This window comes from Scyliorhinus canicula, chromosome 3 (assembly GCF_902713615.1).
Source record: "Scyliorhinus canicula chromosome 3, sScyCan1.1, whole genome shotgun sequence".
In the NCBI taxonomy this organism is placed as follows: Eukaryota; Metazoa; Chordata; class Chondrichthyes; order Carcharhiniformes; family Scyliorhinidae; genus Scyliorhinus; species Scyliorhinus canicula.
The window spans coordinates 260,948,973-260,968,293 of record NC_052148.1 but is presented as its reverse complement, the minus strand read 5'-3'; the positions used below and the strand labels follow the sequence as shown (position 1 = coordinate 260,968,293).

Genomic DNA, 19,321 nt, shown 5'->3' with positions numbered 1-19,321 from the left:
CACTGATCTTTCACAGCATTCACGATGTGACATTAGCATTGAAGCAGAGGTTATTCTACTGAGAAACTGCTGTGTTCGAAGCCAGGCTCCGCCAAACACTTTTCTTAAATATTGAAGTATTGGAAATGGGGAGCAAAGTTTAACGGTCAATTAAAAATCATCCAATCAGGTAATCTAATTGGTGTGGGAAGGTGATACATACCAAAGGTTGTCTGACAAAATCCTATGGCATTTCATCCACTCAGAATAAAATCCATGCAGTGTAGAAGGAGGCCATTCAGCCCATCAAGTCTGCACCCTACCTAGCCCCAATCTCTCACCCTATCCCCGTAACTCTAACCTACACACCTTTGGACTGTGGGAGGAACTGGGGCACCCGGAGGAAACCCACGCAGGCACGGGGAGAAAGTGCAAACTCCACACAGACTGTCACCCAAGGCCAGAATCAAACCCGGGTCCCGAGTGCTGCGAGGCAGCAGTGCTAACCACTGTGCCTCCGCAACTGGGAACTCTTCACGCCACGTGGAATCCCCATGGCTTGCACTGGCAGTCCCTCGCACAACAATTCCTTTGATTCACCCTCTAGTCTCTCTGCCTCCCCCTACTCCTTCTTTACCCTTCTGTAATAAAAAAGGTGGCTGCTCATACACACTTCAGATTCCGCCTGCAGTCGAAGCTTGTCAGATCTAAAAGGGGGGTAGTCAATGGCACTTTTTTTCTTCTTTACGTATCAAGTGACAGAACAAAGGAGCATAGCCAGGGGCAATGGTAACTGTAGGGGCAGATATCTCTTAAAACTGACACTAGTGACTTTCACAAGGAATGAAAGGCAGGGATTATATGTGCAGGAATGCCAGCGGGCTAGCACAGGACCTTTCTGTGACCCAACGGCAACTCCATTTGGTTTGATCTACATCACCAGCGCTGAGCTGCCTTCTCTAACAGTGTAGCAGACACAGTCAGTACTCACTTTAATATGCCCAGCATTGATATAGTTTTAGTAAGAAAGACAGAGCATGATGAGCGGGTACTGTCGACCTATCGGGAATTTTCCTGGAGTCCCCAGGGATTAAAGTTCAATCTCTCCGACACTGTTGTGAGCTGCTCGGAACAAACATTCCCACCCAAGAACACTACAAAGGGTTGTGTATTTGACTTTCCATTTTATTTGAACATTTGATTATTAAGGTTCAAACATTGGCGATGCGGGCCAGTGGGATGCGAGGGGGCAAGTTTCATTGGTCATGGGACAAGACGTCCAGGAATATGACCAACCGAGTTGGTAACCCAGGAGTGAGAGTTTATTTCAAATTGATCTTCAGCGGCAGTGGCAAAACAATTTCAATGTTGAAAAATTACTAAAAGGGGGGGAAAAGGCCTGCTGAAGAGAAGTTCATCAGGATCTGAATCCATTCCAGGAAAGCTGTGGTTCCTTACTTTTATACTGGGACCAGGCCTCTCTGTTCCCTCGTCTTCACAACCCTTGAAGGAAGCCCATCCCACAGAGAATGGCTACAGGTCAAAGGTGAAGACTGGAATGGCCATATCAATGCGCAGCACACTCTACCCTGCTCACTCAACAGCCAGTGCCACGTGGCCATTGGTCTAATCACAGAAACGTCACAGCACAGAAGAAGGCCATTCAGCCCATCTTGTCCTTGCCAGTCCGAGGATACCCAGGTGCCCTTTCTAATCCCACTTTACCGCACCCAGTCCATAGCCCTGTAGCTGAGAGAACTTAAGGTGCAGATCCAAGTACCTCTTCAAAGAGTTTAGGGTCTCTGCCTCCACCAACAACTCGGGCAGCAAATTCCAGGACTCCCACTACCCTGTCCGTAAAAAAGAGTTTTGCTCATGTCCCCTCTACAGCTTCTGCCACTTATTTTGAATCTACATCCCCTGGTTCTATAATTCTCCGCCAAGGGAAACAATTTTATCCTGCCCACTCTATCTCTTCCCCTCATAATTTTGTACATCTCAATTAAGCCACCCCCTCGGCCTTCTTCGTTCCAAGGAAAATAACCCCAATCTATCCAATCTCTCCTCGTAGCCACACTTTTCTAGCCCTGGCAACATTCCTGTAAACCTCCTCTGCACTTTCTCCAGAGCAATAACGTCCTTCCTGCGATGTGGCGGCCAGAACTGCACACAGAATCCCAGTTGTGCCCTCGCCAGTGTTTTCAATAACTCCCAACTCCGTGTCAAAAAAGTCAGCAACGCCACACTCGGTTTTTTTTTTTGTCTTTAGGCTGCACACTGGCTACTCACCCTCCGGCCGAGGATTTGATTAATGGCTGCGCTCTCTTTCAATGTGCACTCTGCCACGACATTCGCCCTCATCTCCTTCATGTATAACATAAAGGCATTGAGTGGCTTCTTTATGTGAGGTTTTTTGGCCTCTTGCTCCTTCCTCATTTCCTGGTGTGGTTTTCTGTAGGCAGAAGAGAAAGGAAAATGCATTTCACCAATTAAAAATCAGACCCGCTGATGGAAGAATTACTAAAACACAGAATCACTTTGCCCCGCTCTGTCACTTCCCCTCCCCCCCACCCCTGAAAGGAAAATATCCAACCTGCATAGCTTCCTGACTGAACACAGGAACAGGAAGTGACCATTCAGCCCGTCGAGTCTTCTTCATCATTCAATTAGATCACAGGCCAGATTCTCCGGCCTCTCGGCCCGGTGCTTCTCGGCCGCGGGAGAGGGCGCGCCTTTCGCTGGGGACGGAATTCTCTGTGCCCGCCCCTGAGAAAGGCAATTCCCATTGATGCCACCCCACACTGCCGGGAAACCTGCAGTGGGGTTGTGCAGCCGGCGGGTCCAGGGAATCCCGCTACAAGCAAACGTCCGGAGCATCCCGGTCCTCGACAGGTGCGTTATGATAAATCCATTTATCAGCCTTGACTCTGTAACGCCTGCCTAACAGCAGTTTATCAATCAGAGTGTTGAAATTTTTAAATGGTGGATGGCACCAGTGGCGCAGTGGTTAGCACTGTTGCATCACAACACCGAGGGCCCAGGTTCGATCCCGGCTCTGTGCCACTGTCCGTGTGGAGTTTGCACATTCTCCCCGTGTTTGCGTGGGTTTCATCCCCACAACCCAAAGATGTGCAGGGTAGGTGGATAGGCCACGCTAAATTTCACCTTAATTAGAAATAAACAACCGGATACTCTAAATTTATATTTAAAAAAAGAAACTTCAAATAACGATGTCCTTCCTGCCTCCCACGAAAAAAGTAATTGTCAGCAAATCTCCAAATTGTCAACCTACATGTCCATGTGCTCAATCTCGTGAATGGGCTCCTGCTTAATTTGGTGGTTCACAATAGCTGGGTGAGGAATGCCAGTGGTTTGATGGTTACCAGGAACCATAGGATGGGAAAACCTGAATTGAAGGCAGATAAGAAGCAATTAGATTAAATTAAATTGAACACAGCGCTGAACCCTCAAAATTCACAACTGCACAAGGGTCTTTTGGGGTACAGAACATTATTCAACCTTCACCAGGCAACAGAAAGCAGCATTAACAAAGGTTGGATGGAGCAACAATCACACAGGCGGTGTTTGAAATGCAGACATATGTACCAAACCCACTTTGAAGCAACATCGGCGAATGCTATGCAGAATATTGAATCAAGACAATTAAATATTCATGTTTTTTTTAAATCACGTGGCTACCTTAAATTGGGCAATATTTGAAAATGAAAAGAATCGCAGGCCTCAGAATGGCTCAGTCCCTATCCAGTTAAACGTCAAACCAGGCTGCGATGTACATCTCTGCATTAGTGCATTCCCTCGTGACAATAATCCCCAGTTCCTTCCCTGGTCTATGGAACTTGAATGCTGCTCGTTATCTGCACAGCCGCCTTCTACTTCCAACTGGACTTGCAACGGGATCATGGCTGGTGCATTCTGGGCTGGCTCCAATGGCCCACAACTGGGACCCCAGGAAGAAATGGGTCCCAGCGGGTCGTTGAAATCAAAGAGCGCGCCTGCTTCCATGTTTCAAACCTGCGGCTGAAGGTGCATTATTAATGTTGAAGCCTCAACAAAGGAACGAACCACTGCACTGCGGAACACTGCAAGCAAACCCGGATGAAGCTATGTGCTCTGAGCTTTACAAGGGTAGGGATAATGTTAAATGAATGGGGCGAGCTCAAATTTCATTTGCTGCCACAGCTGTAGACAGAAACCTGAAAGAGCCGTGCTTTATTGGAAAGTCCAGCTGGGCCAATTTGCCAGAGGACAGCCCCATGGAATCATACATGAAAGGCAAACAATTATCGTCCAGTTTAAACTATAGTTAATGCGCCTCACACCTTGCCAATCGTAAATAAGGGGCAGGTGGAGAAAACAGAAACAGATCCCCATCGAACAGTCTGCTGTGCAACAGAGCAGCCTTGTCAGTTCACTTGTCCTCCACCTGCACCCCTGTTACAAAGCGCCTGTGTCCAGCCGGCCCCAGCTTCATCCAGAAGCAGTGACTCTTTGCAACAGAAGGCAATCACTGACCATCAAATTTCACGAAAATACAGCTAGCTCAAGGCGAAACGACACAAACACGACCCACATGAGAGGCCCCAGGCAGCGCTTGGTTAGAATCTTTTACACTATTGGTGGGATTTCCTCTCTGCAAAATTTCATCTTTTTTTACCACTCGGGTGACCAGGTTAAAAATAAAAGTTCTGTTTTTCCAATTGTGACTTTAGCTTTGAGCGGTGGGTTAAGCAACACAAGGAAAGAATGAGGGGCAGAAAGTGGTGACTCCTGTCCCCTTTATTTGCCAAGATTGAAACGTTTGAAGGGTATCGCTGAAAAGGGAGACATGTTGCTGAAGCTTTTCATCTTGCACTCATCAGGACAAATGCGAGAAAGCCAAATTTCAAATGATCGCCATAATCTATATCACATGCAACGGCTTTCAAATGGGAAAAGTGCCCGGTCTATCTTGAATTACCATGGAAAGGCAAAGTATCTCCAAAATCTGGACAACAGGTAACGCACGTTGTTTCACACTGCTATGTAGTGGTGTCACGAGTGGCATTTTCCACTAATAGAATGCTGCCATCATTCCAAAAACACTTTCTGGCTAGCAACATTGCGTATGAATTTCAGTGCTGGTGTGTTGCTAGGCAGTACCTCCCAGTGATTGGCTGATCAAATCAAATAACATGTTCCTCCAGTTGTTCATAATAGGCGGAATAGGGACTGAAGTCAACCCGCCCATGCATGCAAAACCAAAAACAAAACGTCTACTGTTGGACATATTTCTGCAATTGGGCAACACTTGTTGAATAATCCTGAGTGTGCTAACAACCAATTTTAAACCATCAATAAAGCTTGTAATGCTACAAGTGATATAGATTCATAAACAGGTATCCATTTTCTGCAAACTGAAGAAACGTGTTCTAGTCATGTGCCATTTTTGAATCACCCGGAAGCATGTGGTCAACTTGCCGACCAATCAGTGCCCTTTCCTCTTGTAGTATGAATTCTTGGGTTTGTTTGAAACTTGGCATTCTTGTGATTGTCCTGGTAAGGGTAGGATGAAACATTTAGGCATCATGTCCCTTTTAATTGAAATGTATAGATCTTGAGGGGTATTGACAGGGTGGATGTGGAAAGGATGTTTCCTCTTGTGGGAGAATCTAGAACTGGGGGTCACTGTTTAAAAATAAGCGGTTGCCCATTTAAGACAGAGATGAGGAGAATTTTTCTCTCTCAGAGAGTCTTTGGAACTCTCTTCCATGTGGCTCATTTAAATTACCGGACGCCAGATTCACCCAGCTCACCGCCTGCGCCTGGGAGATCTCGCCAGGGTGCAGCCAGGTTTAATCCACAAACATGGACCAGGCGTGACGGCGCCTGGGGGGGCCTCTCAAGCCATTGAAGATTGCCGGGTGGTCGGGGACAGGGCTGGGTGGCAGCCTGGCACACTCCCTGGCACCTTGACACTGCCAACATGGCACCCTGACAATGCCACCCTGGCACTACCGAGGTACCAGGTTGGCCCTTCCAGGGGTCAGGCCTGGGAGAGGAGGCTTTGCCAGGAAGCGGTGGATTCCAGGATGCCTCCCCAAGGTTAGGGGGGTGAGGGCGAGGGGTGGCTGTCTCTGGGAGTTTGCCCATTTTAGGGGCAGCACGGTAGCATAGTGGGCAGCACAATTGCTTCACAGCTCCAGGGTCCCAGGTTCGATTCCGGCTTGGGTCACTGTTTGTGCAGAGTCTGCACATCCTCCCGGTGTGTGCGTGGGTTTCCGCCGGGTGCTCCGGTTTCCTCCCACAGTCCAAAGATGTGCAGGTTAGATGGATTGGCCGTGATAAATTGTCCTTAGTGTCCAAAATTGCCCTTAGTGTTGGGTGGGGTTGCTGGGTTATGGGGATAGGGTGGAGGTGTTGACCTTGGATAGGATGCTCTTTCCAAGAGCCGGTGCAGACTCGATGGGCCGAATGGCCTCCTTCTGCACTGTAAATTCTATGAAAAAATCTATAATAATTCCGGTGTTTGAGCGATGGATTGCTCTGGTTTCCTCCAATAGTCCAAAGATGTGCCGATTGGGTGGGTTAGGTTAGGTGGGGTTACAGGGATAGCGGGTGGGGCAATGGGTCAAGGTGCAGACCGGAAGGGTCAAATCGCCTCCTTCTGCACTGTAGGAATTCTAAGGAATCTATGGAGTATTGCCAGGTTAAAAAGTGTGAATGGCTGAGAATGGGTTATGTGACCAGATAAGAAGTCACCCCCTTAGTTATGGTGGGAAGGCAAATGTGTGGCGAATACACATGTAGACAGCACGCTGACTGCATGTTACATGGATAATGACATGTTTCTGAACTGGTTGGTGGTGCACTGAACCTATTGTGTGGTTCTCACACGACTACAGTCTTCCCTCAATACCTGACCCAGAAATCATCATTTCAATTTGAATAATTTGGTCTGAATGGTTCTTTTGAAAGAGGGCGGGATAGTTTAAAACATTTTTTTTTGCTTCCCGCTATTTTCTGTCAAAAGTCGCACACTCAAGTCCCGGATGTTTATAATAACTCTGTTATCTTTTCAAATAACTTCAAAGTATAATGATGGCGATGTGTTTAATTATTGTGTTAAATTCTGCTACATTGCTTGTGCAACTTGTTCTGATAGAAAAACATGAATGATGCGCAGTGGGAAAAGTTGTTTTGTGCAATTAAATGCTAAACTACACATCGGCCCTTTGTTGTTGTTTTGTAGTCAAAATGGATTAAACTGTAATAATTGTGGTTTCAATCAGATAAAAATTCTAATTAATTTTTAAGTTTAGTGCTCACAGCAATTTAAATATCTAAACAGTGGAATGAATGGCTATTCGATGTTTCCTATCCAGTCTTTGAAGAGCATTCATTTAACACAATGTTATCTCAATTATTTTGAATTATCCTTCCAATTAAATGGCCCGTTTCAACAGGGCAAACTCAAAATGGTTGTCACAACCGCACCGTGTCCTCCACAAGCACACTCGCAGCTTGTTCCCTGTCACTGATCCTCTGACTATCAGTCTCGCTCCCGGGAGGGGTGGGACCAGTCAGAACATTGGCACGTGAGGAAGCTCCAGATTGGCCGCGACTTACTGCCCTTCATGTACGGCACGTTGAAGCAACAACTCACTGCCACCTTCTTAAACTCTTGCCAGCCAGTCAACAACTTCTAGGGCTATAATTTGCTCATGGGGCAATCATGGATTCGTAATGACTAAAATGGCAAAAGCCTTTCGAAGCATTGTCAAGAGTCGGGGCGCAGTATTGCGGCAGCCAAGCTATGTTATTAAATTCTGCTCTCACCTCGCCTTGATTTCTATAGTTGCTCCTTCATTTTACCTCTCTCCCATTTCGTGTTTATGTTTACATAGGAAATAGAAGCAGGAGGAGGCCATTAGGCCCTTTGAGCCTACTTTGCCATTCATTATGATCATGACTGATCATCAAGCCTGATCCAGCCTTCCCCCTATATCCCTTGATCTCTTTAGCCCCAAGAGCTGTATCTAATTCCTTCTTGAAATCACACAACATTTTGGCCTCAACTACTTTCTATGATAGTGAATTCCACAGATTCACCACTCTCTGGGTGAAGAAATGTCTCCTCACCTCAGTCCTAAACTGTTTACCCCTTATCCTCAAACTATGACCCCTATTTCTGGACTCCCCCAACCATCGGGAACATTCTTTCTGAATCTACCCTGTCTAATCCTGTTAGAATTTTCCAAGTTTCCATGAGGACTTCTGTTAGGATGAAAGTCGCCAGCGCCACCCATGGCCTCGGAATGGCTGGCCGATCTGGCCGGGTTCCTGAGACTGGAGAAAATAAAATTCCCAATAAGGGGGCCCGAGGAAAGATTCCACAACCCGTGGAAAAAGGTTCACAAGCCTCTTCACAGACGTGTTCGCAACCAGTAGCGGGGGCGTGGGGGTGAGGCGGGGGTGGAAGGGGTGGGGGTACAGCTAGGGAAAGGGGGGTAGAAAGGAGGGGGGGGGGTGTTGGGAACGCCAGCTGGGTGAAAGGGAGCTTGCAAATGGCAGAGAAGGAATGGGGAGGAGGGTCACTCGCTGGAAGGGATACCAGCCCCTCCCATATGGACCAAACCAGGAAGACGGACCTGGCCTGACCTCCCTCGAGAACTCAAGGGGGGAATAGGAACCCCCCCCCCCAGCAAAACAAAGACAGTCCATAGCGAGGTGAAGGGTCCTGGTATTGAATGTAAATATGTGGGCAAAGCCGGGGTGTAACACTTGCCTCTAAGCGCTAAGAATCCCAATTAAGAACCCTTCAAAAAATTGTTTAATACACACAAACACTAATGTAAATAATGTAGGATAGAACAGGGACCCCTGTCACAGACACCGTGACAGCTTAGGCCCATGTGTTGTCGTTGCTATTGTATTGATCTTTACTATTGATATTCCTGTTTTTTCTTTTCCTTTTATGTAATGTTCTGTTTTTGAAATGCAAAATTCCAATAAAAATATTTATTTAAAATAACAAGTTTCCGTGTGATCCCCTCTCACTCTTCTAAACTCCAATAACCAACTTAACCTCGCCTCATATGACAGTCCCGCCATCCCAGGAATCAGCCGGATAAACCTTCCCTGCACTCCCTCCACAGCAAGAACATCCTTCCTCAGAAAAGGACACCAAAACTGCACACAATACTCCGGGTGTCGCCACACCAATGCCTATCCAATTGCAGTACAACATCCTTATTCCTATACTCAAATCCTCTCGCCATGAAGACCAGCGTACCATTTGCCTGCTGTACCTGCACACTTACTTTCAGCAACTGATGCACGAGGACACCAAGGCCTCGCTGAGTATCCGCCTCTCTCAATTTACACCCTTCCAAATAATAAGCTGCCTTCCTATTTTTGCTACCAAAGCAGATAACCACCATTTTTCTACATTATACTGCATCCACCATGCATGTGCCCATGCACTCAGCCTGTCCAAATCCCGCTGAAGCATCTCTGCAACCTACTCACAGCTCACCCTCCCACACAACTTTGTATCATCTGCAAATTTGGAGATAATACATTTGGGGCACGATCTACAGACAGTGGGGTTAATGGGGGGATTGTTGGGTTACGGGTATACGGGTTACATGGGTTTAGGTAGGGTGATCATTGCTCGGCACAACATCGGGGGCCGAAGGGCCTGTTCTGTGCTGTACTGTTCTCTGTTCTATGTTCTATCTTCCAGCTACACTGCGCCAGAAAAGCATCTAGCGCAGCGTGGCCGGTGACAGCCGCGAGACCCCGAACCCAGGATCCACCTGGCTCACAAAGCCTTGCGAGATCCAATGCAATCTTGCAAGACATTGCAAGGAGAACCCCGCCCTTTTTGGCAAATCATCATATCAGAGCGAGGCAGTAAACCTTACTCTAATGTGCAGATTTCCAAGGTATCTGAGGCTTTGGTTTCAATCCCTTAGCGTCGGAAACTTTGGGTGAATGGGGACCAGACGGAACGGTACTCATGGGGATCTCAAAGGGGATCAGAGGCCCCCAGCTACATGCCTTTTTGGGCAGGGTGGTGACCTGGCAGTGCTGGGTACCCTGACTGTGCCAGCCTGACACCTTGGCAGTACCAGCCTGGCACCTGACTGCGCCATCTGTGCACCATCCTGGAACTGCCAAGGTGTCCAGGTGACACTTCCAGTTACCACTGCCATTGTGCCAGATTGGTGGTGCCAAGCTGGCATTTTTTTCTGTGCATGCGCGATTGGGCTGGGATTGCCCACTGTGGGTGTGAGGGCCCTCCCCTGTTGCGTCCTGGCTGGAGGGAGGTTGGGGATTTTATTAGTAAGCCTCGAAGATTGGGATGCCATTTCCTTTGAACAAAACGGGGGTCTGTGTGGCCTCGGCCGTGCATTTCCCGTTCAGGCCCCTTATTCAACATGCGTAGCATTGAATAACCTTTCACGGCACTGCGAGAAACACGGGAAACACGCGGCTAAATGGGACTCGCTAGGGACTTTATTCCCTTTTGGGCAGGTCGCGCCCAATGTTTCCTCTTGTGGGAGAGTCTAGAACTAGAGATCACTGTTTAAAAATAAGGGGCCACCATTTAAGACAGAGATGAGGAGGTCTTGTTTTCTCTCAGAAGGCCGCTGGACTCAGGAACTCTCTTCCTCAAAAGGCAGTGGAAGCAGAGTCTTTGAATGTTTTTAACACTGAGCTAGATAGATTGTGCATGAACAAGGGGGTGGAAGGTTACCGGGAGTCGGCAGGAATGTGGCTCTTAGGTTACAACCGGGTCAGTCATGATCTAATTGAATGGTGGAGCAGGGGGTTCGAGGGACCGAGTGGCCTCCTCCTCTCCCAATTGGCATGTCTGTATGCATCAGGTCTGGTGTAAGGTGCTTGCTGTAATCTTCGGTTTCCTCCCACAGTCCAAAGATGTGCAGGCTGGGTGGATTGGCCATGTTAAATTACCCTTAGTGTCCAAAAGTGTTAGTTGGGGTTACTGGGTTATGGGGATTGGGTGGAGGTGTGGGCTTAAGTAGGGTACTCTTTCCAAGGGCTGGTGCAGACTCGATGGGCCGAATGGCCCCCTTTTTTGCACTATAAATTCTATATACTTCAGGTAGCATGCAGCTGCACAATTAAATGATCAAAAATGGATGCCTGAGGGTGGTTTACAAAGCATGATCATGTGGGGCCAGAGAACAACCTAGATTTGACAGAGAACCACACGTGCTATCAGACAGATAGAGGACCAAACCTGGGATTACGTCTATGTCGCAAGACAAGACCAGGCACCGGGGAGCCCTGGCACGTCTGTTGGAATATTGACATGACTGCTTCTTGCGGCACCACCCGGGATGAATTCTGACGCCAGCTTGAATGTTTACTTCGCGCTAATGTGACATCACGGAGCCGATGACTCGCGACAATCTTTTCCTCCCTCAGTTAAACATGAAAAGTCTCACAACAGTTCCGAAGCAGTGTCAATTTCAAAATTTTGAAACAGCTTAAAAAGCATGAGGGGTCCCCGCAGCCAACTTGCTGAAGGTGTTCAAAGGAAAGCAAGGGCTTACCAGTTGAGGGGAGGCGTGAGCTGTCCAACAGCGCCTGGAGACAGAGGATAGAAGGAGGTGATGTCAGGACCAGGCGGGTGTCTGTGCATGCCTGTAGGGAGGAGAGCAGAGGTCCAGGTGAGAAGCAGTACACAAGCATATTAGATTTCCACAACTCACTTCAACTCAACTAAGCAGGAATAAATAGGATGTGCATCAGACAAGAAATAATTAGAAATTATCCTCTCAAGTTTTCTTTTAGAAGTGCAGACTCAATGGCATTGAATATAATCTTTATTTACCCAAGGCAAACTACATTGCTTGTGTTTTAACTTAATTAGGAAAGATTAAGTCATAATTTACCTCAGAAATTAAATCTGGTTAATGTTTTTCTTAATGCCTTATTTTGGAAACAGAGGTATTGTATTAATAATAAAGCTGTTCCTTTGATGTTTCACCTGAAGATGAAACTGAAAGAAAGTGGAAGAATTTGCAACGATAAATTCATTTACGACCCCCCCCCATTTGACAATAATCTCTCCGTGCACCAGACAAGAACCAATATCACTTTGTTTTTTTTGGGGATAATTATTTTTCTCTCAGTGCTGAATCTGGCTGCTGTCTTTTGGTTTCTGCTGTTGAATCATCAATTTTGGTGATTTCAGTTCACTACCCCCCTCCCCCACCGCCTGCTCCCCCCCCCCCCCCCCCCCCCCCCACCCCCCCACTCCCCCAATGCAAAGCAAGATTGAAATGCCTTGACCATTATAGGAAAACCCATGAAAAGTAGTTGAAGATCTTTCAAATTACATCTTCTCTTGACTTCTCAATCGTCCCAGCAGGTCAGGATTGGTTTCATAGCATTTACAGTGTAGAAGGAGGCCATTCGGCCCATCGAGTCTGCACCGGCTCTTGGAAAGAGCACCCTACCCAAGGTCAACACCTCCACCCTATCCCCATAACCCAGTAACCTCATCCAACACTAAGGGCAATTTTGGACACTAAGGGCAATTTAGCATGGCCAATTCACCTAACCTGCACATCTTTGGACTGTGCGAGGAAACCGGAGCACCCGGAGGAAACCCACGCAGACACGGGGAGAACGTGCAGACTCCACACAGACAGTGACCCAAGCCGGGAATCGAACCTGGGACCCTGGAGCTGTGAAGCAATTGTGCTATCCACAATGCTACCGTGCTGCCCTAAATTGTGCTGGTGTTTTACTTATAACTGTCTCACTTGAAATAAAGATCCGCAAAGTTACTAAAATGTAGAGAGTAACATTGGAAGAAGTCCCCCCCCCCCCCCCCCCCCCCCCCCCCCAACCAATGGCCTTTGATGTAGCAAATCATTTTGAGGCGCATCCTGGACAGAAGGTGACAGTGAATCGAAGAAGGCCAATTGGGACAGGTGACCTCAAGATTTTCCTTGTGTTAAAGTGGTTGGCAAACTTCAAAGATTGCTATAAATGCCTTTAAGATGACCTATTGTACCATTCTGAATGGGGTTCTGCTCCCTCACCTAACCCCAACCAAGACAAACACCAACTTCCCCGAACAGGTGGCTCCAAACGGGCCCTTCATTAAGCAGCAGTCTTCTCGCTACACCCAATAATTAGTGTGGGTCAACACAGTGCAGGATTGTCCTCTTAGACAGCCAGCACTTTGAGCTTCAGGGCTTAATCAGTGCCTAAGTTCAAACAGCAAGTAGTAACTCCTAACTTGCCTCTCGCTTCGGAGCGCGGGACCTTACATGGGGGCATTTCTGGGCAAAGAAAAATCAATGATGGGGAACAGCAGCTTTCCACACGTTTCAGGAAAGGATGAGCTTTCCTGACAAGACGCCTTTTAAAAGTTAATAGAATGGAATGTGCTCATCAGTAACCTATCAGCAGCGTAGATTTATCAGAATGATACCTGGACTCCAAGGGTTAAATTATGAGGTGGGATTGCACGAATAGGGTTCTATTCGCTGAAATTTAGATGGTTCTGGGCTGATTTGATCAAAGGTTTCAAGATAATTATGGGTAACAGAGGGTAGATTGGGAGAAACTATAGCCGGAATTCTCTGGCTGCTGGGATTCCCTTTTCCCGCTGGCAGCGTGCAGGTTTCCCAGTGGCATGGGGTGGCTTCAATTGCAAATCCCACTGAGAACCTGTCGCCAGTGACTGGCGCGCGGACAAGAAACCCGTGGCTTGGGTACTGGAGAATCCTGCCCTTTTCCTCCGAGACTGGGAATCTAGGACTAGGGCAGGGTTACAACATTAGAGCCAGGACTTTCAGGAGTGAAATTAGGAGGTGGCACGGTGGCGCAGTGGGTTAGCCCTGCTGCCTCACGGCGCTGGGGAGCCGGGATCGATCCCTTTCCCGGGTCACTGTCCGTGTGGAGTTTGCACATTCTCCCCATGTCTGCGTGGGTTTCAACCCCGCAACCCAAAGATGTGTAGGTTAGGTGGATTGGCCACGCTAAACTGCCCCTTAATTGGGGAAAAATCTATTGGATACTCTAAATTTATAATAAAAAAAAGAAATGGAGTGAAATTAGGAACCATCTCTCCACACAAAAGGATGATAGAAGTTTGGAACCTCTTCTGCTAAATGCTGGATTAATTGTCCATTTAAGATTGATAGGCTTTTGTTGACCAAAGATTGGATTGGATGGATTGGATTTGTTTATTGTCACGTGTACCGAGGTACAGTGAAAAGTATTTTTCTGCAAGCAGCTCAACAGATCATTCAGTACATGGAAGAAAAGGGAATTAAACAAAATTCAAGAAAATACATGAGAATACATAATAGGGCAACACAAGATATACAATGTAACTACATAAGCAGTGGCATCGGTTGAAGCATCGGTTGTAGTGTTAATGAGGTCAGTCAATAGGAGGGTCATTTAGGAGTCTGGTGACAGTGGGGAAGAAGCTGTTTTTGAGTCTGTTCGTGCGTGTTCTCAGACTTCTGTATCTCCTGCCCGATGGAAGAAGTTGGAAAAGTGAGTAAGCCGGGTGGGAGGGATCCTTGATTATGCTGCCCGCTTTCCCCCGGCAGCGGGAGGTGTAGATGGAGTCCATGGATGGGAGGCAGGTTTGTGTGATGGACTGGGCGGTATTCACGACTCTCTGAAGTTCCTTGTGGTCCTGGGCCGAGCAGCTGCCATACCAGGCTGTGATGCAGCCCGATAGGATGCTTTCTATAGTGCATCTGTAAAAGTTGGTAAGGGTTAATGTGGACATGCCGAATTTCCTTAGTTTCCTGAGGAAGTATAGGCGCTGTTGTGCTTTCTTGGTGATAGCGTCGACGTGAGTGGACCAGGACAGATTTTTGGTGATGTGCACCCCTAGGAATTTGAAACTGCTAACCATCTCCACCTCGGCCCCGTTGATGCTGACAGGGGTGTGTACAGTACTTTGCTTCCTGAAGTCGATGACCAGCTCGTTAGTTTTGCTGGCATTGAGGGAGAGATTGTTGTTGCTACACCACTCCACTAGGTTCTCCATCTCCCATGTTAAAAAGGTGGGACTACGGATGGAGTCAGGTGGCGGGTCACCCAGGCTCTCATTGAACAGAGAGGGACAGGCTTGAGGGGTATAACAGACCCCCTCCTGTTCCTCTGAGCCTGAATAAATTTCAGGAGTTAAGGAGGAAATGAAAATGGCTCTCCTCTGTACCAGCAGAACCCAAACTCCATCATCATAGGCTTCCGCATACATTCAGCGTTCTGCTTGGTAGATGTGATTCGTTAACCTTCACCAATGCGTAAGGCAGCTCATTTGAAAAAAAAATCAGAGTGCGTCATTCTGGGTTTAAAGTTCTGGCAGAGTGAAGTGTGCTCGATGGGAAAAGAAAACACGGATTCTCTTTTGCCAGCTCCCATATTTCAGCATCCCTAAGAGAAACTGGAATTAAAATGTTTTGCAGTTTAGGCTTCAAATAGAAAGTAAAAAAAAAATTGTAGGAGGCCAATGACGTCGGCATATAAATGATTCAATTTAATCTTCTGTTAACTATTAATGTACCCCTCCCCCCACCATATCCCCCCCCCCCCCCCCCCCCCCCCACCCCCACTCCCAGGTCTCGAACCAAAGGGAACAATTTTAACTTCTCAGGATCGCAGGACGTGAATTGTTTTTCAGCTCTCTGTGCTCAGGGTTCCCAGATGTACAGAAAGAAATACACTGTGGCTACAAAACATTACAGGGCCGGTTGTCAGCTATCTCTCTCAAGACACAGCCGCTGCAACCTTACAGGATCAGCAGTTAATTAAGAATCATTTTCAGCCCCTTAATGCTAACACTTGATATGATTCATTTGCCTCACGATTGTCACTCCAGCTCATACTAAGCTCTTTATCAAGTTGATTCCTTGGGGCTTCAAGGTCAAATAGTTTTGCATGTGCAGCGTTTAACATCCAAAGCAACGCCGGGAGAACTCGCACGGCTGACAACCCCGCAAACATGAAGCCCTCCAGCTTTCAGAAGTGCCTGGCAGGATTAAAACCAGGGTTTTTAATCCCCAAATAGACCTTTGCTTTCTGTGGTCTACCTGAAAACATCCCCTCGGGATGTCTCTTCCATCTCTGGAAAACGAAGTGCTTATTTTTCCACATTAGGTTTCCCCCCCCTCGTCGTAAAGCAGATGCACGCGCTCCCTGTCGGGGCTGGAACCAAATGCAGGCCTCTCGACAATTGGGATGCTAGGCTTCACTGGCACAGCTCGAATTGTGCACTCCTCGCCGTTCACAGAGTCAAATTACCCGAGCAGCTTTTTTACCCTTGATATAAATAACCCAAAGCTGGACAGGCTACAGGAACAAATGGGTTAGTCGAGGAGGAGCAGGGTTGCAAGCTGGTCAATGGCCAGCTGGGGAAAGCAAGCACAGAACGAATCGAGATTAAGGGTGACATGGCGATGTCACTCAACGTAATTGCCCGTCAGCAGTCTATGCCGTTCCAAGGCTGTTTTCCTTGTACCCTGTCACTCTTGAGCGAAGTAACAGCACCTTCGTTTCTTGCGACCATATACTGGTCTAACAAACCAGTGCATTACTGACCGAGTGCTGTCTTGTTGGAGGTGCCGTCCATCAGATGAGACATTAAATAAATCAAGTCCCTCTGTCAGGCGGGCGTTATCCCGTGAACCACTTCGAAGTGGAGCTGGGGACTTTTTTTCTGGCCAACATCTATCCCTCAACCGACATCTAGTCATTATCACACGTCCAATTAATATTCTGGCAATTTCCCACTTTCCCTGGAATTGGCCACAGCTGTTTTGCTGTGTTTTTGTTGTCCGTGTGTAAATTTGTCAGAGAAATGTATGATGTTGCATCTCTCGAAGTGCAGCCTATGGCTTTGCTGCTTGCTGTTTGTAAACTCGGCCGAATCATCCTAAGGAGCCTCTGCTGATCCTCAAGCGCATGTCAACCTCAAAACCTTACCAGTCCAAAGGTCACTGACTTCTTATCCATCAATAGCCCCATCTACCAAAAATGTATCCCATTCTTCACTTCTACTTTGGGCAGCTTAGTCCATAAGTTTGGAGTCAGATCTTGTCCCCCGATCACTCTCCCAGTTAAAGGCACTGACTCATGCGGTTTCCCACTTGCCCAACAACACCTCAATCAATCTCCAATCTCTCTGTGTGTGCCCACACACAGATACACACACAAAGCCACACACACACACACACACACAAAGACACACACAAAGATACAGACACACAGACACGAACACACACAAAGACACAAACACATGCAAATATGCGTGCACAAAGACAAACACACAGTGATACAATACGTACACACACAGACAGACACAGACACACAGTGACACAATACATACAACAGACACACGCTGACACACACACACCTGGACACTGACAAACACACACACACTCACAGAGGCACACATACAGACACATGCTGATTATGCAGATACACACACAGACACACACAGATATGGACACACACAGGCTCACAGACACACACACACACACACACGGAACAACACACACATATGGACACACAGATACAAGACACTTATATACAAACACATGGACACTCAAACACAGACACACACACAGACAATACATTCACACACACCTGAACATAATACATACACTCACACATAGACACACACACACACCTGTCACACTGACTAATACGCACTGACACACAAAGGTATACAGACACACTATCAAGCACACAGCACACAAACACAGCACACATACACTGAGTTATGCACACATATTCCATATTCTCACTCGGGCACAAGCACAGATGATCTCTGAAAAAAAGGGCAAACCTCTTTATTTAGTCTCTGTGCAACATTTAAACATTCCTTTGATTCTCTTTCTCTGACAGTAGCTCGGTAACTCTGTTTGCTCAGCTGCAGACCACACAATAGGCAAGAGAAGAGGGCTGTACCGTTCACCTTGTATTATTGAGTGGAAACAACATACTGCACTGAGGAAATAACTATATTAGGAGACGCTGGCTTCAGACAATCTGTTTCTTTCGCTGTAGCGATGGCCCATAATGGATTCTGATGACTCTTTTTGTGACTGCCTCTCACTTGATGATCAGAACGAACCAGAGTGTTATTTTGTGAGATAGTGGGGAGAGTGAGCCAGCAGTCCGTGCCTCATATCCCTGCATTCTATCACCAACCAGCTTTATAACCATTGCACAAAGTCAGGATCTACCCCACTTCTTAAAAAGGGAGCAAACATTTCATGATTGAAAAGGGAGCAAACACATCACTGCTGATGTGGCACTGGAAACAGAGGGGCCGAATGGACTCCTCTCAGCGATAGCAAATGGCATGATTGCTGCCTTTCCTTCATTTTTCCATTCAGCGTCACTAGTCTCTGGCGAGCTCCTCAATATTGTTACGACACTTTAACAACTATGTTACTCTCTCAAATTCATCCACAGTAAATGGACAGGTTCGTAAATTTGGTGAGCCATGAATTAACGCGGTGCACCGGAAAAACGCTTGTGTGTTACCTAATGATCGCACAGTTAGGTGACTCAACTATCAATTTCCCCCACGCTTAGGCTCATTAAGACTGGGTATAAAACATTCCTCACCTCGTTTGGAGTTGATGTCTGTGGGGATTTGTGCAGGGTGGGATCCAGGCGCAAAGTGCTCATCGCTGTAGGTGATGAGGGGCGTGAGGGGGTGGACCGCATGGCAGGGCTGTACGACGGGCACCTTGTTCGACTAGAAGAGATAACAGAAGAATCATTTTGTTTTGCTGTCGGAGCCTTTAATGTTGACCGACTGAGAATGACGCACCTTAGTTTGTACGGGCAGTGGACCAGAAGCACATACAAAGAAATGGAGAATCAGCCAATTCTCTCCCCCATTTTGTGTCACCCCCCCCTCCCATAACACCCCCCCCCCCCCACCCCCCACCCCCCACACCCACCCCTCTTGGCACTCTGACCAATGGTTTATCCAGCATCAATCCCAATGACTTCCCTGTTTCAGGAGGATAGCCTGGCTAAATGTCTCCTCGATGTTCTGGCCTGATGGTTGGACGGCTTCTCAGTCTCTGCCTCACTGCCAGGTAGGGGGAAATTTTAGCTAAAAGGTTAGGTTGGAAAAGTTGACGTTGAAGAAAAAGGGGATTGAGGGAAGAGTTGAAAAGAGGCGATTATGGCAGATGTGGATAAATTAACCAAGGAAAAACTGTTCCTTTCAGCTGATAGAACAAAGACCACGGGCCACAGATTTAAGGTTTTGGACGAGAATTGCTTTTTTGTTTGCACAATGGGT

General features: G+C 47.3%; 1 protein-coding gene across 5 annotated transcripts in view; it reads right to left on the bottom strand.

Moving 5' to 3' along the window:
• Window positions 1-19,321, bottom strand: part of lef1 (lymphoid enhancer-binding factor 1) — a 196,586-nt gene that overhangs the window by 91,730 nt on the left and 85,535 nt on the right. For all 5 annotated transcript variants that reach the window (XM_038792690.1, XM_038792693.1, XM_038792688.1 and 2 more), the window contains exons 4-7: window positions 18,631-18,763; window positions 11,565-11,655; window positions 3,272-3,385; window positions 2,269-2,431 (exon numbers count right to left, since the gene is read on the bottom strand). In XM_038792690.1, the coding sequence (XP_038648618.1) occupies window positions 2,269-2,431; window positions 3,272-3,385; window positions 11,565-11,655; window positions 18,631-18,763 (501 nt within the window). The remainder of the gene's footprint in view (window positions 1-2,268; window positions 2,432-3,271; window positions 3,386-11,564; window positions 11,656-18,630; window positions 18,764-19,321) is intronic.